This window comes from Pleurodeles waltl, chromosome 10 (genome assembly GCF_031143425.1).
Source record: "Pleurodeles waltl isolate 20211129_DDA chromosome 10, aPleWal1.hap1.20221129, whole genome shotgun sequence".
Taxonomy (NCBI): Eukaryota; Metazoa; Chordata; class Amphibia; order Caudata; family Salamandridae; genus Pleurodeles; species Pleurodeles waltl.
The window spans coordinates 623,144,115-623,169,474 of record NC_090449.1 but is presented as its reverse complement, the minus strand read 5'-3'; the positions used below and the strand labels follow the sequence as shown (position 1 = coordinate 623,169,474).

At 42.5% G+C, this 25,360-nt stretch overlaps 1 protein-coding gene across 2 annotated transcripts in view; it reads right to left on the bottom strand.

Annotated features, from left to right (window-relative positions):
* Positions 1-25,360, bottom strand: part of C10H9orf152 (chromosome 10 C9orf152 homolog) — a 163,509-nt gene that overhangs the window by 115,789 nt on the left and 22,360 nt on the right. The window contains exon 2 of one of the 2 annotated variants that reach the window (XM_069211093.1): positions 22,775-22,821. The exons of the other annotated variant lie outside the window; for it this stretch is intronic. Within the exon in view, the coding sequence (XP_069067194.1) occupies positions 22,775-22,821 (47 nt within the window). The remainder of the gene's footprint in view (positions 1-22,774; positions 22,822-25,360) is intronic. 2 annotated transcript variants of the gene reach the window in all.

Sequence of the window (25,360 nt, the reverse complement as noted above, 5' to 3'; positions counted from 1 at the left end):
AACTATCTAGACGGGCAGGAGTCGACGAAGCCATCAATGCGGGAATATGCAATAATTCAAACTACTTAGGCCCATATTTATACTTTTTAACGCAAAACTGAGCCAACGCAGTTTTGCGTCAAAAAAATTAGCGCCGGCTAACGCCATTCTGAAGCGCGATGCGGGCGCCGTATTTATTGAATGACGTTAGCCGGCGTTAGCCGCCGTCGCCGTCTGGTGTGCGTTAAAAAAAACGACGTACACCAGGCAGCGCCGGCGTAGGGGAAAATGGAGCTTGGGCGTCAAGAAATGGGGCAAGTCAGGTTGAGGCAATTTTTTCGCCTCAACCCGATTTGCGCCATTTTTTACGACTCCCAACCCCCATAGAAATGACTCCTGTCTTAGCAAAGACAGGAGTCATGCCCCCTTGCCCAATGGCCATGCCCAGGGGACTTATGTCCCCTGGGCATGGTCATTGGGCATAGTGGCATGTAGGGGGGCACAAATCAGGCCCCCCTATGCCACAAAAAAATAAAAATAAAATACTTACCTGAACTTACCTTAATGTCCCTGGGATGGGTCCCTCCAGCCTTGGGTGTCCTCCTGGGGTGGGCAAGGGTGACAGGGGGTGTCCCTGGGGGCATGGGAGGGCACCTCTGGGCTCCTTCAGAGCCCACAGGTCCCTTAACGCCTGCCTTTTGCAGGCGCTAAAAAATGGCGCAAAAGCGGCCGTACGTCATTTTTTTTGACCCGCCCACTCCCAGGCGTGATTTTTGCCCGGAAGTATAAATCCGACGCACATGCCTCGGAGTCGATTTTTTAGACGGAAACGCCTACCTTGCATATAATTAACGCAAAGTAGGTGTCCACGCTAAAAAATGACGCTAACTCCATGGACTTTGGCGCTAGACACGTCTAACGCCAAAGTATAAATATGGAGTTAGTTTTGCGTCGAAATTGCGTTAAAAAAAACGACGCAATTCCGGCGCAAACGGAGTATAAATATGCCCCTTAGAGTCTGGAGCCATACCTGAACTTTGTTGTTAATCCTTGGGAGAGATCCTTGCTCACTAGATTTAACTTAGGCCCCATTCAAAGCCATTTATGCTTCCTGTTAGGTTAATACAGCCCTGCAACAATTCTACTGTGTTGATGCTACGAAACCTCACTTCAAACAGATGTGCACTTTGCTTTTTTCTGTACATGTTATACCCATTTTAGCAGATTATACTTAGTACCTGTACTTAAATGCAAGTTTTTTTAAAAATGTAAACCAGCCTTGATGGACTTAAGGACACTTGGCTCACCTCGGACCTGATTTGTGAAAAGTTAGTGCCACCTTTGTGTCATTTTTGTATGGAAAAGCAACGCAAACTTCCAAAATATAATCATATTTTGGAAGTTTGCGACACTTTTGCATCCAAATATAACGCAAAGGCAGTGCTAACTTTTCATAAATCAGGCCCCAATTGTTTGTAAAGCTGCAGGGAGCCTCTTATTATTATCTAAAAGACACTGTAAATCATGGCTTTTTTAATCCGGGCTGTTATTGTTTAACATGTTTCTGGACCTATTTTGCTGATTAATCTTGTACTTTTATCATTTTATTGTTTATTACATATGAAAGTTGTAGTACATTTGTTGTACTTTTATGATTATTTTTAGTGTTCGAATTAAGATCTGTCTCTCTTTGTCTGTCTGGTTTATGGTTCTGCTTTGTGTGCAGTTATTGCTCACACTCGTGTTGAGCGACTGAGAGACAGAGCAATCACATGACAATATATATTTTTTTAAGTTCAATTGTGCAATTAGCACACTTTTCATGTTTGTGCACCTCAGAACATGATAAACATATCCAAACCACACATTATACCCCATTTCGAGGTCTGAAACTAGGAGTGGTACAACAATTGCACATGCACTAATTGCAACACTTTGCAGTATCGCACATTATGGGTTATGCAAATACAAATGTACAAAATACAAATTGTTGCAAAAATCACAATTTTCAAGCCAAGCCAAAAACCTTGTAAAGTTTCCCATAGATTCTGCACAGTCTGAAAAAAAAAAACACTTTACAATTTTGCACACCCTTAACACAACCAACTAGCTCCAATTTACTTTACTGGCTCTAGAGCCTATGTCAACGTTGACTTGCCACTGTTAAGCCTTTACTCTAAACATGCAAACGCTTGTACTAAAGAAAGATTTGGCACATTGCTGAAACAAGAACATTCCTGAAGGAAATAAGCACAACACAGGAAGTAAACATTTCTCATTTGCTGGAACTCTTAGAACAGGACTTTGTAAAACAAAATTACGGGTGAAAAGAGGTTGTTTCTGCAGCTGCACAGAAGACAGGCGCGATTCACACATCAAACAACTTTTAACAAAAAGGGTTGGTGGAGTGAAGAAAGTAAAGTGAAGATGTACTTGGCAGACGTCTTACCATGAATCTCTAATATACTTGTAACTCTACTGCAACTTGGGCTTTGAAGCAGTAAAGCAGCTGTGGTTGTTGATTACTATTCTTGCTGTGATCACGTGTTAAAATGTGATGCTTCATCGCTTGCTCTTTGTGTACAGTACCTACGGGATTTACTTTCTGTAAAGTACACAAAATGTATTGTTAATTGTTTTGTGCAATGCTGTGTTCTATTCATACTCTAGCCCGGGAATATAGGAGCTTCTATAAAACGTTTTCTTGGCAAAGGTCACGAATGCAAACATTTTGTGCACTGCGGGGACATGAGGATTTATACTTTACATGAGTTATCCAGTGTACAGGAAAAAACAGCTCGTTATCTTTTCCTTCAACTAAAACAATCACCACCAATAGGCATTGCAGAATGTTCCGTTGTTTGAGGATGTCTCCTTGGGCTTAGAGACATCTTGTGACATTACTCACCAGAGGACCCCCTTAAAGATACAGTACAGATAATAAAGCATACAGTGCCTGGAAGGACCGCTAGAAATTCCACTGTATGACTATTAAAACAACATTACAAATAAATACTTTATGAGAAAACAAAATGAAGAAAAGTGAAAATTAAGCTTTTTTTTATTGAGGTTGAGGTTTGCGACAAGGACGTGGCTGGGCATTTGGCCCTAATTAGAGTAAGGATACTGGTTGGGTTTATGGCTGTGCTTAAGATTAATGTTAAGGTGAGAATAGGGGTAAATTGTGATTTTAAGGTTATTGTTTGATTTTACTGTTGGGTTGGGATTAGGCCTCTTGTCAGTGAGAGAGTTTTGGTTGTGTTCATGGTTAGAGTTCTGACTTGGATAGGATTAGCGTTAGGGATGGTGTGTACGTCATAGACTTTCTTCTTTCTGAGTTTCTTAATTTTTTGATCACCTTTAGGTCTAGTGTTTGGGGAAGACTTTTTGATTTTATTTGAATATTATGTATAATATACTTATTTATAGGGCCTTTTAGTCAGCACTCTTCTTCCAAAGGGTTTTTATTGTGTTATTCACATTTTACCTCTTCCCACTACAGCACAAAGCACACAGCTTGGGGCAATGGGTCAGCTCCAAAAGGCAACTGGTAATTTCACTGTGAGTGATGGGCTTCTGCCCTTTCATGTGGAGAACAGTGGAACACAAAGTAGTTCCCTTAAGTGCCAAGGACTATTATGACAATGTGTGCTTTCTGACACCAAACAAATATTTTTACTTTTATCCAACTTTGTTTAGATTGATGAGGGACTGGCAGTATTCTCAATAATTAGGTTTTGAAAAAAACATAGCAATGTAAAGACGCATTGGCAAAGCCTAAAAGCTTAGAGGCAAACAGCAGAGCTACTGGCTTTAGAAGCACTTGTTTCCTATTTGTCAATGCACTGATAAATTCATCTTCCTCCTGCTTTATTCATAATCAGATCATACATACATTTCTTCATTTCTACAATCTTTAGGCATGGTGGGCAATGTTGAGTAGTTAAATAGGCAGCAAACAAGTTCAGTTTGTATGATGAAAATGATTGTGCTGCTACTTCCTAGTACCCTGAAAAATGTTAAGAGATTGTCAGCAGAAGCTACATTTGGGGGAAGATATCACAGTAAGTTGGTAAATGATTTTGAGTGGTACTGTGTTTATATTAGCTATGAAAGTCCTTCAAATCTAGTTCATTGCCCGTAAATGGTGCATACAAAATGCACATCTGTTCTGCTTCCTCATCAACTGAGTATCAAAGTGACTATTAGTCACAATGTTCAAATTGTAATCACCATAATCTACCTAAGAACACCATGGCTAGCCAAGGTCCTTGGAATCAATGAACACTACAAAGCTTGGAAAACATACACAAAATGCAGAAGTTGGACTTGCAGTAGATGCAATCTTATCTCAGATGCCAAAAATAATCTCTACTGGCCAAGAGTTGAGGACTGGCTTCAATGTGCCTTTGCCAAATGTGCAAATGTGTCTTTGGTTCTTTTTCACTTTACTTTAATTAGACCATTTCCTTTGCACGCAATGCAAGAATACTAAGGTTTACTAATACAAGACGTCTCCCCCTTCTATCTTTGCGCCTTTCAACAATGATTGGGAGGATTTTCTATCCATGGTGTCTGCTTATGGAATTCCCTCTTTGAAAAGTTTAGACTCATATCTGCTATCAAAATGTGATGATATGTAATCAGGTCAAAACGTTACTGGGGTTTCTTGTGTTCCCATCTTGAGGTGATCTGGCCTGGCAGGTCAGATTAGGCTGTCTGCATTGAAAACAAAACCAAGAATGATTTGCACAAGGCAGCTCTGTCTGGAATGGCACAGAGGGTTAAAAAGATTGACCTGAAATATGGCCCTGATCAGTCGCCACTGGCTGATATTAATTCAAGCATTGTGTCCATCACCTTGTTGTTTTTTGCAGTAAACACCATAAAGTGCAACAATGTATGCCCAGACATGCGCCTTGTGTTCACTGTGCCATAGGACCAAAGCTGTACCTTACCTAATTAGGTCAAAACCGATCTGGCATTATTGGTTTCTGACCTGGCCTTGCTAGTCGGTTTTAGACTTGGCATCATTGACATGGTCTCCCATAACTTTTTGCCTCTACTTCCCAGGTTGCTTCTGTGTGTTGGACTCTGTTTTTACTGTTTTTTTGCTCTGGACACTTCACCACCTCTGACCAGTGCTAAAGTGTAAGTGTTCCCTGTATAAATTATATGTGTACATTGGCTTATCCATGATTGCCATGTTTGATTTACTAGTAAATCCCTAGTAAAGTGCACTAGAGGTCCCTGGGGCCTGTAAATCAAATGCTACTAGTGGGCCTGCAGCACTGGTTGTGCCACCCACATTAGTAGCCCTGTAAACATGGCTCAGACCTGCCCCTGCAGTGTCTTTGTGTCCAGTTTAAAACTGCCAATTCGACTAGTGTACCCACTTGCCAGGCCTAAACCTTCCCTTTTTATACATGTAAGGCACCCTTAAGGTAGGCCCTAGGTAACCCCTTGGGCAGGGTGCAGTGTATGTTAAAGGTGGGACATGTACTTATGTCTTTTACATGTCCTAACAGAGAAATATTGCCAAATTCAGTTTTCACTGCTGCAAGGCCTAGCTCTCTCATAGGTTAACATAGGAGTAAAGCGCACTTGGCATGGTATTCAAAGCGCTTCAGTTCACAAGGAGTAAAGCGCCCTTGGTCCAATAATCAAGGCGCTTCAGTTTACATGAGTAAAACTTTCAGGCCTAGGTGGCAAATGTGAAAACATTTTAAAGATAAGCAAACCATAGTTTCATTGTTTTTGGAAGCATAATTTGTGAGATACATATTTAAGCCTTTGATGATATGTGAGATACATATTTAAGTCTTTGCGAATTTCTAGTCTGAGACCAAACATTTTATGTTTATGAATGCATAGTAGTTGCATGATTGATATTCAGAGTATGTTCATGGTCCAAGCTCTTGCCTTCTCAAGGTTCAGAGGTCTCAGTTCGTTCTTGTTCCATGATTCAGAGAAGGGCCACGCCCAGTTTTGTCTAAAGTTCATGATATTCTGAAGTATCAGGATTTTACTAATTGTTCTTGTTCCATGATTCAGAGAAGGGCCATGCCCAGTTTTGTCTAATGCCCATAACATCCTGAAGTATCATGATTCTACCAATTGTTCTTGTTCCATGATTCAGAGAAGGGCCATGCCCAGTTTTGTCTAATGCTCATGACATCCTGAAGTATCATGATTCTACCAATTCTTGCACCCACGGAGACACCTTTGTCTATTCCATAAAGGTCTCAACACTTGCATTAACAAAGACGCCTTTGTCTATTCCATAAGGGTCTCAACACTTGCATTCACGGAGACACCTTTGTCTATTCCATAAGGGTCTCAACTCTTGCATTCACGGAGATGCCTTTGTCTATTCCATAAGGGTCTCAACACTTGCATCCACGGAGACGCCTTTGTCTATTCCATAAGGGTCTCAACACTTGTACTCACGGAGATGCCTTTGTCTATTCCATAAGGGTCTCAACTCTTGCATCCACGGAGACGCCTTTGGCTATTCCATAAGGGTCTCAACACTTGCATCCACGGAGACGCCTTTGTCTATTCCATAAGGGTCTCAACACTTGCATTCACGGAGACGCCTTTGTCTATTCCATAAGGGTCTCAACTCTTGCATTCACGGAGACGCCTTTGGCTATTCCATAAGGGTCTCAACACTTGCATCCACGGAGACGCCTTTGTCTATTCCATAAGGGTCTCAACACTTGTACTCACAGAGATGCCTTTGTCTATTCCATAAGGGTCTCAACTCTTGCATCCACGGAGACGCCTTTGTCTATTCCATAAGGGTCTCAACAGTTGCATCCACGGAGACGCCTTTGTCTATTCCATAAGGGTCTCAACTCTTGCATCCACGGAGACACGTTTGTCTATTCCATAAGGGCCTCAACACTTGCATCCATGGAGACGGTCTCAACACTTGCATTCACGGAGACGCCTTTGTCTATTCCATAAGGGTCTCAACACTTGCATCCACGGAGACGGCTTTGTATATTCCATAAGGGTCTCAACACTTGCATCCACGGAGATGCCTTTGTCTATTCCATAAGGGTCTCAACACTTGCATTCACGGAGAGGCCTTTGTCCAAGTGTATAATTGAATGTTAATGCTGTTATGAACAAGTTTATACATACATGGTTAACCATTTTTCCTTTTCAGATCTCTATCTCTGCTGTTCCCTACCCTAATTCCCTTCCCCCGACTGGCTTCACCATAACTCTGTGCTATAATAGCTTTCTGAGTTGGTGACGCCAAAAGATGGGCCTTTTGTTCAGCAGCGTGCAGATCCCGAGGAAAGGACACTGACAGTTAGTTTGAAAGTTGGGCTATTTGCATCTCTGCCTTAGACCGTGACACAAAGGGAGCTGGGGTGTAGCCTGCATATCCTGATGGGCCATCTGGGCTGAGGGGAGGGGAGGAGTGGTCACTTACACCTGAAAGGGCTATGCCTGCCCTCACATAATGCAGTCTCCAACTCCCTGGTGTGTGTCTGGGGCCTGGCCAGGGCAAGGCAGGATCTTGAAAACAACAGACACTTCTCTTTGAAGTAGGCCTACTTCAAAGGCAGAAAGGGGTAAAAGAAGAGCACCCAAAACCCTTGAAAATCAGATTACTTCTGGAACCAAGAGGAACCTCTGCCCGGGAGAAGAGGTGGAGAAGCTGGAGGAAGAGTACTGCCCCTTTGCCTCTGACTGTGCTTTGCTGGGTTGGCCTGCAGTAGCTGCTTCTACCTGAGAGAGGACAAACATTGACTTTTGTGTGACTTTCCACTGGTGAAGAATCTCCAAGGGCTTGAACTCAGCTTGCCTCCTGTTGTTGAAGTCTCAGGGACAACAAAGACTTCTCTCTGCCAGCACTTGGGCTTTCTGCTGAGAGTCCTGCGCGCCAAGTGTGCCCTAACCTGTCTCTGGGCCCTTGAAAGGTGCAGCTGGTGGAAAAGGACAGAAATCCACGAAAACACTGCTGTGCGGGGAAATTTTCAACGCACCTTCCCCAACGCGGCTGATAAACTACGTGCCGTCGGTCTTGCGGCTAAAATTCGGCACTCCACCTGCATAGCGGCTGGAAGATCGACGCATCGCGGCTGGAGAAACGATGTGCAACACTCGCTTACGGAGGCTGATAACGATGCAAACCCAACGCAGCGCAGTTTTCTGACACTATGCGACTGGATTTCAACGCAAACATCGCTGGGCGTGAAAAATCACACATCGCTGGCCTTTTTCAAATCACGCTCGCCCGTGCAGCTTTATTTTTTACGCAAACCAGGTACTTTTGTGCAATAACAGCGTTCTCACTGTTTTATAAGGATTAATACTCTTTTCACGTAAAAGCAGCACAAAATTACAAAATACAATTGTATTTTGTAATTTTGCGCCACTTTTGCGTCAAAAAATGACGGCAATGCGGCACCATAAATCAGAGCCTTATTGTTTTTAAAATTCATAACTTGACTTGTGTATGTTGGACTTTTGTCGTTTTGGTCTTGTTTTGTTTGGATAAATATTACCTATTTTTCTAAACTGGTGTATCATTTTGATGTGGGTTCACTGGGTTACTTTACACATTGCTAATGAAGTTAAGCCTGCCTGCTCATGCCAAACTAACAAGGGGATGAGCGGGGTTAACTGGGGGTGATTCTCCTTTACCCTGACTAGAGTGAGGGTCCTCGCTTGGACAGGGGGTAACCTGACTGCCAACCAAAGACCCCAACCGTCGGCATGGAGTTTTCCTGTTGGAAAAGACCATGATTGATTTGCATAAAGTGGGTATCTCTCTAGAATGACAAAGTACATGAACATTTTTTGTTTAGAATGCAGCTCAAGTGATCACTGGTAGGTGACATTAATTCAAGCATTCCTTTTGCCTTGTTGTTTTTTTTCAACATTTGTCTTAAGTGTGACGGGCATGCCCAGAGTTAAGTCTCATTCTCATTCTGCATAGGACTTAAACCATACCTCACTGATGAGAACTAAGCAGGTAAAATCAGGTCTGGGGCTGCTTATAGTTTTCATCTGGAGGAGACATGACTTGGCAGGTCAGACAGGACTGTTCTTATTGGAAAAGGACCAAGACTGATTTATATGAGGCAATTTGTGTTAGGCAGGTCTCTGTCTACAATAGTACTGTGGGTGGAAAGGAATGGTATGTAATGCGGCCATGAGCAGTCACCAGAAGATGCAAATGATTCAAGCTTCCCTTCCATCACCTAGGTGAGTTTTGCACTAGACACCTTAAGTGTCATGGGTTTACCCAGACTAGGATTCTGTGATCACTGTGGCTTAGGACAAACATTTCTGTGGAAGCCACTTGAAGGGAATTATTGACACAACCAAAAAGTAGACTAAAAAGAGCAGTGGCAAATGGCAGAAGAAGATAAAAATGTGGAGGCAGTTGACAATCAACACCACAGAAATTGAGGCCCTTTTCTTAGCATTCAAGGCTTCAGCAAGCAAGAATACCTACAACTTGCATTAGCCACTGTTGTAGACCAAGAGGCGAATCAAAAGAAACATCAAGGAGCCTAGTAGTGGCTATAGACATTGTTCTCTCAATAGACATTAAAGCTGTAAACTTAATGAAATATTGCTTCTATGAATTCTGTGTGCTGAATAACTTAAAGGTCGTAATGTCCTCTGTTCACTTCATGAGAGTCACACAGGACCCCATTCCTTTTCTTTTATCATTTGTTCTGAGAATGTACTGTGCTATGCTCTTACAGAACAAAAGCCCAGAACAAGAGCCAGATAGCAAGGAGCGCAGTCGGCAAACTTGCATCCCAATGTCACAGGAAGTATCTTTGTCTTTTGTTTTTCCACTGGCCTGTTTACCAACCGATTACCTTTAGATTCGTAAAACTGATTAACAAAGCCATCAATGAAATATGATAACATCAATCAACAAATACATTAAGGCCCATATTTATACTTTTTTAGTGCCGCATTTGCGCCGCTTTTTGATGCGAAAGCGGCGCAAACTAACAAAGTACAATTGCATTTTGCAAGTTTGCGCCGCTTTTGGTTTAAAAAGCGGCGCAAATGTGGCACTAAAAAAGTATAAATATGAGCCTAAGGTGGCAAAATTCTGATGCACCACTCTTCATCTACTTAATTAATGAACTTATGTATTTGTACTGTTTTCTCGGTCTTGAGTTAGCCAAGACCTTTTGATTGTACTAAAATCATGTAAGAAAAATATTTATAGATATTTTCAGCTAGTCCTCTTCATCGATCTCTGTGTTGTCATGTCATTCATTTTTTTCAGCTTCCCAATACAGCATACAGCATAGGACAGTGGGCCTGTCCTCTTCAACCATTGGCTAACTTCACTTTGAGTGACTGCATTCTGCTCTTTCACAAGGAGCACAGCCATGCACAAAGTAGTTCCCTCAAGTACCAGGGACTCCTAGGCAATGTGTGCATTTTAAGAGCAGAAAATATTTTTACTTTTAGCCAATGTTTTTTTTAGATTGATGAAGGTCTAGCAGCATCCCCAGCAATAACTTTGTGCAAAAACCATGACGAAACAAAACACTCACTAACAAGGCCAAAAGGTTTGTGGCCAACACCAGGCCTATTGGCTTTATGAACACTTGTTTTTTTGTGCAACTTTTATTAGGCTTTACACATGACCTGGATACTGCTGCGGGCTTCTTATCAGTTGATTTTACTCATCTAGGGATCAAGTAACAAAGCTTTACAGTGCGTATATAATGTGTTAGAGGAAAATGTGGAATATGCTTCATGGACAAACTGATCCAGGTTCACAAAGTGGGATGGACATACTTTTTGGGCCAGAGCGTGCCACTTGAATGCTCATTAGGTCAAGAGTGCAGGCGCTTTCCAACTTCTTGTTATCTATCTGTGGGCATTTAACCATGCCCATCTAAAGCCTATCACTTTCACTCGTTCGTAGACTTGCCTTTCAAAAATCCCTTGATGTCACTGGTAAATGCTTTACATTTGTCCCGCTGTGGGACGGTTTTGTTTCCCCCTTGCAGACTGACCCTGTTACATGGAGAATTGCACAATTGTCACTATACTTCAGTGTGGGTGAACTATCTTTTTCTTGTGTCTCTCCCCTTCATGCTGCATGGCACCCATGGCCCTCACAGCACTCACAGCGCCGACAACGTGAACTCCATTGGCGGTACTGGAGCACTGTTCACATTGTTCGCACTGTTTCCTAATCAGGGTCATTTCTTTTGGCTCCCCCTTTTGTGCTCCACAGCTTTCCCAAAAACACCTATAATTTATAAATACTTTACTAAAAAACACAGAAATCTGTTATGCGGTTCTTCCGGCACAGAGGGAGAGCCAATACTACAATATTTACTGCACTTGTGAAAAGTCACCCATAATGCTTTGCAAGCATTCTATTTCAAAACATGTTTGCCTATAACTCAGCCTGTGGTGGTCCTAGGACAATGGGACCACCACCAAAACATTCAGCATGACACACTCTTTATGTTTAGGCCATCTCTGGGTCCCCACACTAGGTTAGTGGAGACCCCAAAATAATAACACCTCCCACTATTTTGTCACTTGTTAGGCTCTCTTACGGCTCGAACCTTTATTTTACAGCTTAGAGTAGTTTGTGTTCTAACGGTCTTAGTATTGTAGTAGGCCTGAAAATGTGTAAGGCACTACACCCTCTAGGGGTTAGGTATATTGTTGCATTACATTACTTTGTGCCGTTTTCATGTGGTTATGCCCTCTTAGGGCTAATTATATGGTGATATGACCATGCTTCTTACAAATGCTTTTTTTATTGTGGTGTCTCCAAGGGGCTGTTCTGGGCATTACGGTCAACATACTACAGTGTTTGCCGCGCTCTGCCATTCCATAATGCTTTGCAGGGTATTTTTTTACAAAACATTTTTGCTCATAACTCAGCCTGTGGTGGTCCTAGGACAGTGGGACCACCTTCAAAACGTTCTGTCTAGATCATTTCTAGATCCCCACACTAGGTTAGGGGTTGGAAGACTGGGATTTACAGACTGTTACACTTTCTTTTGTTAATAAACCCTTTCCGAGTTCAAGTGGCCTGAGGAGGTTTTCTTCAACAGCGGTTATGATATTAAAAGTAATACTGATGGCCTCCGCCAATCAGTGAGAAACTTTCATGTTAAAACGAACTCCTTGGTAAGACAACTACTAATGAAGTCAATCGTTTTTAAGTTTGCACAGTGATGCAAACCTACAACACATTGAGCAGGAGTACATGTGTCCCTTACAAACACAGTCAAGTTATAGCAAGCTTCGCTTGTCAATCAGTATTTTCTCATTTTAAGGACCATTTGGGGAGAACTGCAGCAAATTTTGAAGGACACAAAACAAACCAGCAATACTGAATCAGCACATAAGGAGAGAACAGTTGGTGGTCGTGTGTAGAAATAGACTCTGTGGGATCATAAAGCTAATAACAAATAATACAAAATGAACAGTTTGGACCAGAAAAGTCAACTAAGAACCCTGCAGACCTGTTTAGATTTCCAGGCTGAGGAAAGGTGAGCTAAGTACAGGGGCCTTGAAGAAGAGAGTAGAGACGAGCCTAAGGGCTAAAGCATGGGTCATATCTGATCCAAGAAGCAGAGCCCGGAATTGAACACATAACAGTATGCTGGTGCACCAAGTCTTTTCTAGACAACACAGACAGCAGCTTTCACAGTGGTATAACTGATGTAGCAACTAGATCTGAATCCTTATCAAGAATTGCAGATCCCAAGTTGTCTCATGTCAGATATCAGTAGTTCACACAGTTCAGTTTTCAAAACACCATTTTGAGACTCTAGTTTTGAATTTATAATTGAAATACTTTATTGAAATGCATCCAATAAATTGGATGAGTTTTTTATACATGGCATATTGGATTCATTGATTGAATAATTTATATTATGCTGGCTACCAGAAGTGTCTATTGGTACGGGTCTTAAAATTACCTATAATAGATGCATTTTGAAAGCTGCCCCAGAAGGATTGTTTCTGTAGTTCCCTCTGTTAGAAATTCCAAATGAAGGACCTTGAAAAAAAGCCTGGTTTTATTTTCACCCATGGACAATGAGGGAACGTTTATCTTCATTCCAGAATTCACCACCAGGGAAGAAGCGCCTATTTGACAACTAGGAAGGAGAGATGACACTATCATACATAAAAGCAATGCAGCCTACTTTTATTTGGATTCTACGATAACAGGAAGTGAGTGAAAGCTCCGGTTAGCATGGGTGACTCTTACCTAGTGATGTTATAAGCCAAAAGGTGCATTCTATATGTCTGACAGTCGTGTAGTTGGAAGGCAGGTTATCCTGCATACATTTTGCAATAATTAAAAACAGATTTTGCAGCTGTCACCACACCCTGTTATTTGTGGGAATAAGGCACAAGAGGTAGGACATGTCTCAAAGTATTGTGTTAGTGGAGGCAGCTACCAACAACCAACCCAATTTAAGCATACATTTTAAGTACTGCATAAAAGCCCACATATTTTACTTCAGTGCAACAAGCTGCCCACAAACCAGAGGAGGAAGTAAGAATGATAAATGTGATTGGTCTTTTGTGCCAAAAACGATGAGTTCTGTGTTTTTAACTGAGACATAGCTGGAATGACTGGAAAACTGTATTAGAGTTGTACAGTTGGACCAGTTTGAGTACTTCACTGCTAAAGTATTTACTAACCACTTCAACCTCTTGTGGTTGAAGGCAATTTACAGAGTTTTTTCACACAAGAAGGGGAGACATGATCAAATTCACAATTATTGCCTATCCTACCCTTCTATGGTAGAGCCATAATCACTGATACACAATTGCAGTGACATGAGAACGGCTGTGAGCAGATCCAGAGAGGGGGTGGCAAGACTGTACATGATTTGCTGATTTCAGTTAATGAACTCTTCCCATCTGGTTTAATCCACCTTTTCTAGGAACTTTCCTTCTGAATTGGGCAGTACTACTGCGATTTTGTATAAGGAAGCAATTCAGAGTAAATTTGCCTTAATGCATCTTAATTTTGCCTATCTAGATATATAAAAAAAATACTGAAACAACCTATCAATACAGTCTTGACGTCAGGCCAGCCAAGACTGGAAAAACACTTTAGTTCTTTTTTCCATGACAAGGTAACCAACATTTGGGTTTTGATAAAGAAATTCTGCAAGCAGGTGCTGAATCTATAAGTGAGTCTCTGTGAAAGCAACCAGCTGTTGTCAGTCATTCTGAAAAGCTATTTTAACTTATCAATATTTCGTCTGTGATGTAATTGAAATAGTAGATGTTTTAAAGGCTATTAGGCATCCAGCAGATACTTATCCCTGTACCATTATTAAGGATTAAATTATCCTATTGCCACCTGATTCTGTTAACTCCATTCAATTGGCTTTTGTTCCTGATACTCTAAGAAAGGTTTGGGTTATACCTCTGGTTAAAAAGACATTTTTTTCTCCTGTAATGTTTAGAAGTTTTTAGGCCAACTCTAAAATCCCAAATCCACTGTGGTAACAATCCAGTATCAGGCTTATCTGGATGCCTAGCCTATGTTTGGGATCAGCAGTCTCGCTATTGATCTCACAGAAGCAAAGAGGCTTCCTTGATTGGCATTCAGAGTAGTTGCTGGAAGTTTTGAAAAAGGAAGTGGCAACTCCCCTGATGATATTGGATGTCTTGGATGCTTTGACACCCCTCAATGGGTTTATTTTTTGCATCATTTCATCTATCTAGTGGAGGTGCCAGATGAATATGTGACGGAGCAACTAGGCCCTAAACAACAATAGCCTAAACCACTACTACTAAACAAATAAAAAGTCTCTACAACGAAGTACTGAACAACTACTGTCTAAACAACAATTTTGCCTGAATAACGATTGCCTGAACAACAAATTTTAAGGTAAGTTTTTCTTTTTTTAATGGCTTTTTAGTTCTTTAGCAGTAGTGGTTCAGGCAAGTAGTGGTTTAGACCTTGTTGTTCAGGACGCTTCCCATGCCAGATAATGCTAATCACGGGACTGCCTACCTTACTTTACGTAAAAGGTATGCCACTCTTGAAGAGATGTTTCATCTATTAGTCTCCAGTTATGCTGTACCAGAGAAGTCATTTGTGAATAATATAAACATCAGTCCCCTTTATGAGATGCTTAAGTCAGTTGGTGTGTGCTTTCATACATACACTGATCACACTCAAAATATTATTTAACTAGCTGACTAACACATATATTTACAATTATTTGTAATGATCAAATTCTTTTGCAAAAATTCACAGCTGAAAATTTCAGATTAATTTTCCATTTTCCCCTTAATTTCAACAATTTATCTCTGCCACTTGCCATATTAGCTCTTGAAGCCAATAAGGCTTTTAATCAAGTGTTTTGGAATTGTATTTTCTCTACAATAGAGATTATTTTAGTCATCACTTTTTGTATTCAGCCTATAACCACCGTATGAAAGGGGTTTGCTCCATTAAGACCAGCAGAAAACTGGCAGAGTTAAGAACACAGAAACTGTAATAGATGAGATGCACCCACCTGCAATACAAGAACATACCCAAGTGATGGAATTAAGAGAAATAGTGTTATTTCTATAATATAGAACAGAGGACTTAGAAGGGTGCAACAGAAGAAAAAACACAAGACTCATTGGCCTACTAGAAGGTGTTGGAAACTCAGACAAGGTTTCCTACCTTGAATCCAGGATAGTGAACACTGAAGCACCAGAGAGCCTTCCGAAATTGTCTGCCTTAGACAGAGCACATTGAGTATTAGCCCATAGCCTGAGACCAGGAGCCATACCTCGACCAGTGGTAGTGAGGATTCTTTATTACGCGGACAGGGACCTGATTTTACGGAAGGCTAGACTGAATCTTCCCTTTAGAATAAAAAATAAAGTGTACATATCTTTTCTGATTAGACACTAGCAGTGTGTACTTTAAACAGGCCCCATTTCCGGATGTCTAGAGATCATTGCAGGAGGCAGGATTTTCATATTTGTTGATGTTACCTGGAAAGTTAAAGACAATGATGGATGGGACTACAGTGTACTTACTGAGCCTTCAGAGGTTTTGATTTGCCTTGGAAATGGCTCCTTCTGTAGGGTTTCCCCTGACTTTTTGCTTCTGACCTTCTGATTTTTGACCCTGTGCTGAATTGAATTTTTGCTGGCTTTAGGACTCTGGGTACTTTACCACTGCTGACCAGTGCTAAAATGCAAGTACTTTCTATCTAAATTGCAGTGATAATTGGTTAATCCATGATTAGCTTATTTGATTTACCAGTAAGTCCCTAGTAACGTGCTCTATTGGTGCCCAGGGCCTGTAAATCAAATATTACTAGTGGACCTGCAGTGCTGATTGTGCCACCCACATGAGTAGCCCTGTAAACATGTCTCAGACCTGCCACTGCAGTGTCTGTGTGTGCAGTTGTAAACTGCCAGTTCGACCTGGCAAATGCATCCACTTGCCAGGCCCAAACCTTCACTTTTACTACATACAAGTCACCCATAAGGTAGGCCCAAGACAGCCCCAAGGGCAGGGTGCAGTGTATTTAAAAGGTAGGACATATACCAGTGTGTTTTACATGTTGTGATAGTTAATTACAGCTAAATTTGTTCTTTACTATTGTAAGGCCTATCTCTCTCATAGGTTAACATGGAGATTGCCTTGAAATGTCTTTTAAGTGTAATTTCCCATTGGGAACAGATAAAGGTGTAGGGTTTGGGGTCCCTGAACTCACCATTTAAAAATACATATTTTAATAAGGTTGTTTTTTAGATTGTAAGTTTGAAAATGCCACTTTTAGAAAGTGGGCATTGTCTTGCTTAACCATTCTGTGCCTCTGCTGGCTGCTGAATACATGTCTGGTTCAGACTGACAGTTGGGCTGTTTGTGCATTCACACTAGACAGTCACACAAAGGGAGCTGAGGTGTGTATTGCATATCCTGATGGGTCTTCTTTGGGCTAGAGTGGTGGGAGGAGCTGACACCTGCACTTGAATAGGGCTGTGCCTGTTCTTACACAATGCAGTCTCAAACCCCCTAGAGTGTGTCTGGGGCCAGGAAAGGAAAAGGCAGGGTCTTGTGTACTACAAAGATGTTCCTTTAAAGGTTGCCTACCTCAAAGTCAGGAATGAGTATAAGTATTGATTGGACTGCTGACTCCACAACTTCAGAATGCCTCTGGACTGAGGACATTCTGCTAGGGAGAAGAGCTGGATGCTGTTGAAGGAACTGCCTCCCTGCCTGTTGATTTGCTGTGCTTGCCTGCTGCTTACTGCTTCTGCCATGGGTGTGAAAGGACTGGACTTTGCTTTCTACATCCTGCTTTCCATGGTCCTCCAAGAGCTTGAACTTAGCTTGCCTTCTGTTAAGAAGTCTCAGGGACATCAATGACTTCATCTGCCATTGCCTGGGCTCTTCTGCTGAGAGTCCTGACTTGCCAAGTGATGCTAAATCCAGTCCCTTGGCCCTTGAAAGTGGAAGCTGGTGACATGAAGGAAAATCCATGCACAGAGCCGTTGCAGCAGAAAAATCAATGCAGCACCTGCACCACAGCTGAAAAATCGACACAGTGCCTGTCTCGCGGCTGCGAAATCGATGCATCGCCTGCTTCAGCCCGGCTCCATCCTTGTTGTGTGTCAGGATTTTCAAAGCATCATTCCTGGGCATCATTTTCTTCATTGACGCTGCACCACGGTAAGGAATTGATGCATTGCCCCCCAACCCGGCGGGAAAATAATCCATGCTTCTCCTGTCCGGCGGGAAAAGAATCGACGCATCGCCAACTCAGCAGGAAAATAATTCACACATCGCCCATCCAGCGGGGAAATAATCGATGCATCGCTTGCCTTTCTGACACATCACCTCCTTTGTGGCCTGCATCATCTTTATTTTTGATGCATCCAAAGTTATATGTGCTGTAAGGATACAACCACTGATTCTTCAGGATAAAGGGCCTAATTATAAGTCTGGCAGCCACTAGACCATCAGACTCGCGGTGGCGGTCCGAACTGCTGCAGCTTTGATGGTCCGACTGTCAAATTAAGAGTTTGTTGGTCGGACCGCCAAGAAAACGCCATCTCCGCCAGGATCAGTGATCCCGACGGGAGGAAGGTGGTCGTGGTTATAATCAGCCACAGCGGCACTGTAGTCAGCGCCACCGTGCTGATTATAACCTTGTTCTCAGCCAGCCTTTTCATGAAGGTCTGAACAATGGCATGGGCAGTGCAGGGGTCCCCCTGCCCAGAACCCTTGCAATGCACACTGTCTGCTAGGCAGACAGTGTGCGTTTTAAGGGTGATTGTGCACCCTGCGTGTGTGGCAACATTGCTTCAGGCTTAATTATGAACCATGAACAATGCTGCTGCACCTTTCCCACTAGACTGACTGGTGGAAACCAATGCTTCCGCTGGTCAGCCCAGAGGGAAAGTTGTAATGAGACTAGAGGGGAGACCACCAGCACCATGGTGGTCTCCATGTCGGAAGTTTGGCTGACAAATGTTTCAGTCCGCCAAACTCCTAATAACCCCCTAAGACTCTTTTAAATCTTTAAAGAAGTGATATCTTTACATGTGTATGTTAGACTTTTGTCATTTTAGTCTTGTTTAACTGAGATAAGTATTGGCTATTTTTCTAAACTAGTGTTGAGTACTTTTGTTGTGTTTTCACTGAGTTACTGTGTGTGTACAAATTATTTACATTTTGTCTTTGAGATAAGCCTGACTGCTTGTGCCAAGCTACCAAGGGAATATGCAGGGGTTAACTTAGGTGTGTGAATCTCTTACCCTGCCTTGAGTGAGGGTCCCTACTTGGGCAGGGTGTAAGCTGACTGCCAACTAGAGACCCTATTTCTAACATTGGTGGCAGCGGTGAGTTAGGACTTGTATTTGTACTTTTTGTAATACAGTGATTGGTGTACACTACGTCCATATCACAAACCACTATGTGACCGCATACTGTTTTTTTTATTTTTTGACCTTCTTTTCTTTTTTTCTTGCTTGGAGCTTTCAAACTTTGGAGTGATCCACAATCATATCTCAGTCTGGGGAGCCATCAGTATTGTTGCAGAAGTATTGTTTGAGCAAGAGAGGCTCCAGACCGATATGGTGCCTCAGCTCAAAAAATTCTGCAAGGTGTTCAGGTGTCCTTTTAAAGACTCCACTAGAAAGGAGGAGCTGGTAAAGGCGCTGAGGGCCTGGTTGGCAGCCAGGGAGGCTGGTGAGCATGCAAGTGAACGGTGTGGACCTGGAGGAGCGGATTCTATATGGTGATTTTGTGGCACAATAGGACCTGCCTAGGGGAAGAGCACCCTCCAGGGCAGGCAGCAGTGTTTCTTCAAAGGGTCTGACCCCAGAGGAGCTGGAGGATAGGCCGGAGACCCGGAGGCATCAAATGGAAATGGAGAGGCTCAAACTGCAGCATGAGAGGGAACTTCAGCTGGAGCTGGCCAAGATCAAAAGGGATGCAGCAAAAAATAAACTTGCAATGGAGGAAAATAAATTGTTTTTAGTTCAAGAGATGAGCTTCGAGGAGCTGGATCTAAAGAGCAGGTTCAGCACAGATGGTTGCAGCAGTTTTTCAGTGCAGTCTGAGGGAAAGATGCATATACCCAAAGATGTGGTAAAAGATTTTGTTGTGGGTGATGACATTGAGCAGTGTTTCAGGGGTATGAGGTAGCACTGAGGATGAGCAGGGTACCTGAGAGAGATTTGGGGGAAGGTCTGTGGAAGTATTTCTCAGTGAAGAGGAGAAACACCTTGTTGGCCTTAGACAGAGGGGATCATATGAAGTACCCTGCCATGAAGGACACCCTGACCAAAAGGTATGGTCTCACTCCAGAGAGTTACAGGGTCAAGTTTAGGCAACGTGCTAAACTTGGGTCACAAACATGGGTGGAGTGTGTTGATTCTTTCTGCAGAGCACTGGATGATTGTGTGAAGAGCAGAGAGGTAACAGACTATCAGGTGCTGTACAATTTGATTGCATTGGAGTACTTGTCTAGTTGTTGGTTTCCAGAGCTATGCCAGTACTTGATAGACAGCAAGCTTACTGTACCCAGGAAGGAGGCGAGCCACTGGGTCAGCACCATGGTCCAAAAGAAATTGTATGTGGGAGACTCAACCAAGGATGGGCAGGGTCCCCAACAGAAGAAGAAGGAGGAAGTCAATGGGGACACAGACAGGTCACAGGATAAGGGGGGAGAAAAAGGTTCCAATTTCCCTTCTGATAGGAAGGAGAGTGGCTCTGGTGGAAGGTGGCTCAGGGCATCCCATTTTCAACCCTGTTGCTTTGAGTGTTCTCAGGTAGGACACAAGAAAGGGGACTCTGTCTGTCCTAAGAAACCCCCACTGGCAGCCCCTCCACAGGGGTGGCCAATGTGGCCATAGGGGGAGATAATTCCCAGGGACAGATCATAGACTATGCTGTAATCTCCCTTAGTTGGTAGGCAAACTCAGAGGGTGAGTTGGTGATTGCAGAGGGTGGGAGTTGTCACATCCACCAGGTGAAAGTGGAGGGAGTCCCAGTCACTGCTCTGAGAAACACTGGAGCTAGTCAGACCATGGTTGTAGAAAGGCTAGTTTCCCCAGAGCAGTACACCAGCCAGGTGTGTAGAGTGACTCTAGGCCATGGGAAGGACTTTTCCGCCCTATGGCTCTGGTGTCCCCAGAGTGGGGTGGGGGGTGACCAGATGAGGGTCATTGTTAGTCCCCAAATGCCCATAGACTGCATTCTGGAGAATTAGTTGCCCCTGGTGTTAAAGGAACTGGGAAAGGAGGGTGTCAAAGGTGCTCTAGCAGTTCAGTTTTCTGGGGCTCCAAAGTGGAAGGTACAGGACCCCAGTGAGAGGGACAGGAGGAGGGAGAGCCCACCCCTGTCCTCTGCTCAGCCTGAGGGTACAGACTCTAAGCTGAGTAACCAGCCTCAGGATACCACCCCTGAACTGGTGGGAGGTGAAGTGGAAAAAGGGTGCAAGGCACCTGGGGTTACTGTCCCCCACTTTTCAAAATCACACAGGCTAGAGACTCCAGGATGGCCTGTGGCCTGGCACTCACAGGTGTCAGTGGCCTTTGTTGGTTGTTGTCCTTGTGGTCAGAGTTTTCCCAGGTTGGGGACTGAACGCAGATCCAAGGGGTGGAATAAGCTACATCACATTGTTGGCCGTGGTGGTACTGTCTGCCTACTGGGATGCGTCTTAGCGAGGTAAGGTTAGCTGCTGCACAGATGGAGTCCACAGATGAGGATAAGGGTTCCCTGTGGGTTAGTTCCATGGGCCCGAGAGTGTAGCCAGAGGGATCCACCTGGGTTCAGCACCTTAAAATAACTTGCCACTCATTTTCTGTTACCCCGCTGCAAAGAATGCCTCCATAGCTTGACCGCTAGGCATATACCAAATGAAGCTATTCTCTCAATTCTACTCTTTTAGGCCTCCTTTTGGCCACTAATCCACTCACGCTTACTAGTACTCCTATGGCTCCTGAGCCTGGACTGAAAATTGAATGTATGGCCTTGAACTCCTACTCTCTTCCTCAACATATAATTGAGATTCTCAATTTGATTAAGGACTATACGTGTGATGCTCCCTTTTTTTTTGTTGAAACTTGGCTGAAAGACTCCATTGGGCCTGTCATTGGTCCTGCCATCCATCACCACTATATTATCACCAGATGCAACTGTCCTAACAGGACTGCAATAATCTACTGCACTGCATTTCCCTCAGGAATTGTTTTAGCCAGTCCTTTCAGATTAGCAGAAACTATGTTTTTTATTTTTAGATTTATTATAAATTCCTTCCCAGCTTTTTCGTGGCCCGTATCTATTGCTCCCCTTCAAGAATCAACCTCCTTTTGATCCCGCTCTTGACGGCTTTTTTGCACCATTTGCTCTTCAGAATTTAGCCTCTGTGTCCTAAGTGGCTTTAACATCATGGTCAATGTTATTGTCCCAAGGCAGCTGCTCCTAATCATGCTCTTTTTACCCTAGGGGTTCAACAATATATTCTAAATCCTACTCATGTTGTAGATTACGTTCTAGACTTTCACCAACTGTCCTACATCAGGAACTGATCTTCCTTTTCCTGGCATGGCCCACTGCTTCCACTTTTGGCCATGCTCCAAACTTAATTTCAATAATTTGGATGAAGCCCTAGCCCAGTCGTAACCTAGTTTTCACACCTAAATGCATACAAACTCCTTCTACTCCATGGATTTCTGATGATCTCTGAGCTGTGAAAAACACACTTTGAAGCCCATGAACGAGTCTAAAGAAAAAAAATTACACCATTGAATCCAGACAAGGCTATGTTTCTGCCTTACAGAAGTACAAGCAAATCAAAGTTGTGAGATCTACCTTTCTTGCAAACAAGATTCATTACTAGTATCTTGGCTTGTGAAACTTTTATCACTGGTGAAGTGCTATGCAAGCCACCTGCTAATGCTAATTCCCTCTTGCAACTAGGAACTACGCTCTACACAGCCACATTTGTTTGCAACAAAATTAACATCATTTATACGTCCTTCGGCTATTCAGCCAGCAATCCAAGTCCATCTCCTGTTCTATTCCTCTCTTCTTCATTATTCTAGCCTACTTTAACCTTCTTTTGTTGGATACAGTTCACTACTCTATTCAATTCATCAATAAAATTCTGCTGGGATCCCTGTCCTCCTCGTTTTCATACTCGCTTACTTGGCAAAGTTGTCCCTATTTTTATTGTACTATATCACTACACGTACCTTCATTCTAGCTCCATGAGTGGAAACATGCTCAAATAGTTCCTTTCTTGGAATAAAAAACAGTACTTACCCTGATACCATCAGCAACCTCTGTCCTGTATCTTTCTTCCTTTTCCCCTAAAAAATATTTAAATGGAAGTAAATCGCCAAATAGCTTCTTTCATAGAAAACCATTCTTTGCATGATGCTGCTCAATCTAGCTTCAGATCTTTCCATGGTACTGAAACCACTCTTTTACCAATTACTGATGACCTATATAGCATTCTAGATCTGGGTGGCTATGCCACCGTTAAGCTTTTGGACCTTTCCAATGTATTTGCTAATATTACACATAAGAGCCTTCAACCATGTCTTCTGTTTATTGGAATTCATAGTCATGCTCTTGTGTGGCTTTCCTTTCTCTCTAAGACTGTTATCCTAGCTCTGTTCTGCTCTGTTTCTTTCAATATATTGTGTGGTACATCAGGCACTTCTCTGAGCCACACTCTATCTTACTCTCCTCAATAGATCATTTGCCTTCAATTATGTTCTGCACTGATGTCACTCAAATTATCATCAGCAATGGCAATAACATCTTGCATACCTAACAGCAATGTACAATTTTCCTTTAGTATGTCCTTGGTTGCTAAATGGATGCAAGGAAATTGCCTCAAGTCTAATGGAGACAAAGCTGGAGTTCTTATACTGGGATGCAACAGTCTATGTGGTAATCTGTGTGGAGGCCTACTGAGCTTGACTGCATTGCTACTCTGGTCCCCCCAGCCGCAAACATGGGCTTCATCTCTGACACTTATCTCTCCTTCACCAAAAAAGATTGGCTGAGGAGCTTCCTCTTTCTTCATCTATCTGTGGATGCTCTGTGAAATCAGCCCACTTCTTCCAATTTGTGCTGGGAAGTCTGTAGTTGTTGCCATTATTATATCCCTGCTTGATTATGGCAATTCTCTGCATCTCATTTTCCCCAGGTATCTCATAAAATACCTTCAACTGGTACAGAATGCAGCATCTCAGATGGTGATTTTTTCTGAGCACCAACTTGGCTTCCAATAGCAAAAACAGATATTTGCAAATGGCTCTGAATCTAGGCCATTCCCAATGTGGCCCCCTTTACATTAGAAGCAAATGTCAGCCATACCTTGTGCATTGACTATTGCTGTCTTCAGCTAAACTTTCATTCACTTCACACGTTTGGGTGGTCGATCATTTTCTTACCTTGTGGATAAACACTGAAACTCTCTTCGCTTCCATCTCTGCTACTTGAATTCTCTTTCCTCCTTTAAGAAGCATTTTGAAACCTATTTTTTTCCATCTTTCTTAGCTTTCTTTTTCTCTCTCTAGTTCAACCTGCTTTTAGCTCCAGGATGCTGCTATGGGTAACAGTTTGTGCTCTACAAACCTACTATCATCATTTTCATTGTAGGCTCAGCACTGGCTCATAGCCACTTTGACTGTCAAGGTGGAGCTACCCTTTAATCTGGGTCTTAGTTCTTGAGAAGTTTGATGCTTGATGTTGATTACCCCCATCATTACTGGTTTTTCTCACGTCAACCATGAGTACAAGGTTTCCTTCATCCCATAAGCCCAGTAGCAGTAAATTATTTCATTATCTGATTTCAATATCAGGTTTGTGATTTAGGAACTGGCAAACATATGTTGAGGCACAACAAAAGAGGTGGCATGTGGCTAATCTATTACTCAAGTTGCAGTGAGTAGCCATGAATGAATTTGTGAATTTCAACTGTTATGTGTTTCTTATTAGGTGCATGTTTTCTACTCAAGTGGCATCTTGGCCAAGTAAATGGTTCTATGAACTACAAAGGAGGTCAGAAAAGGGGCATTGATGTCTTCGTGCCATTCGTGAGACACTTTGTAAGGGACAGTAATGATGTTGTGAGGCAGCAATGTAGCTCTTTAAGTTTCGGTTCAACCAGATATATACTTATAATATCCATTTAAATGTGGTTGACACTATGAATGAAAATGTGTTTGCATAACATTTAAAACCGTGTATTTTTCATTTCATGTGAGGACTTGTTAGACCTGTTATCCTTGGTGTAGTCTTTCCCCATACTTTTTGTCTTCACCCCTCATTTCTTCTGAATGTGTTTTTGTTGGCATTAGGACTCTGTGTATTGTACCACTACTAACCAGTGCTGAAGTGCTCTCTCACTAAACCATGGTACAATTGGCTTACACCTGAATGGTCAATTTAATTTACTTATAAGCCCCTAGCATTTGATGCTATATACACCCGGGGCCTATAAATTAAATGCTGCTAGTGAGCCTGCAGCACTAATTGTATCACCCACTATAGTAGCCGTTTAAAACATCAAACGTATCTCAGGTCTGCCTTTGCACCCTGTAGTGCAGTATTAAACTGCCAATTAAGAAACCTTCCGTTTGAATACATATGTCACCCCTAAGCTAAACCCTAAAACCTTATTGGACAGGGTGCCTTGTATTTAAAAAGTAGGATGCAAGGGTTTGAGTTTTACATGTCTTGTTAGTGAATTTTTTTTTCATTACTAAAAGGACTATGGCACTAGCTATTCCTATGCTTAAAGACTTTGCTGTAAAAATGGCAAGTGACTTTGTCACTTTCTAGATCGGGTTGGATGCCACAGCGCTAATCCTATGCTGAAAAACTATGCAAGAA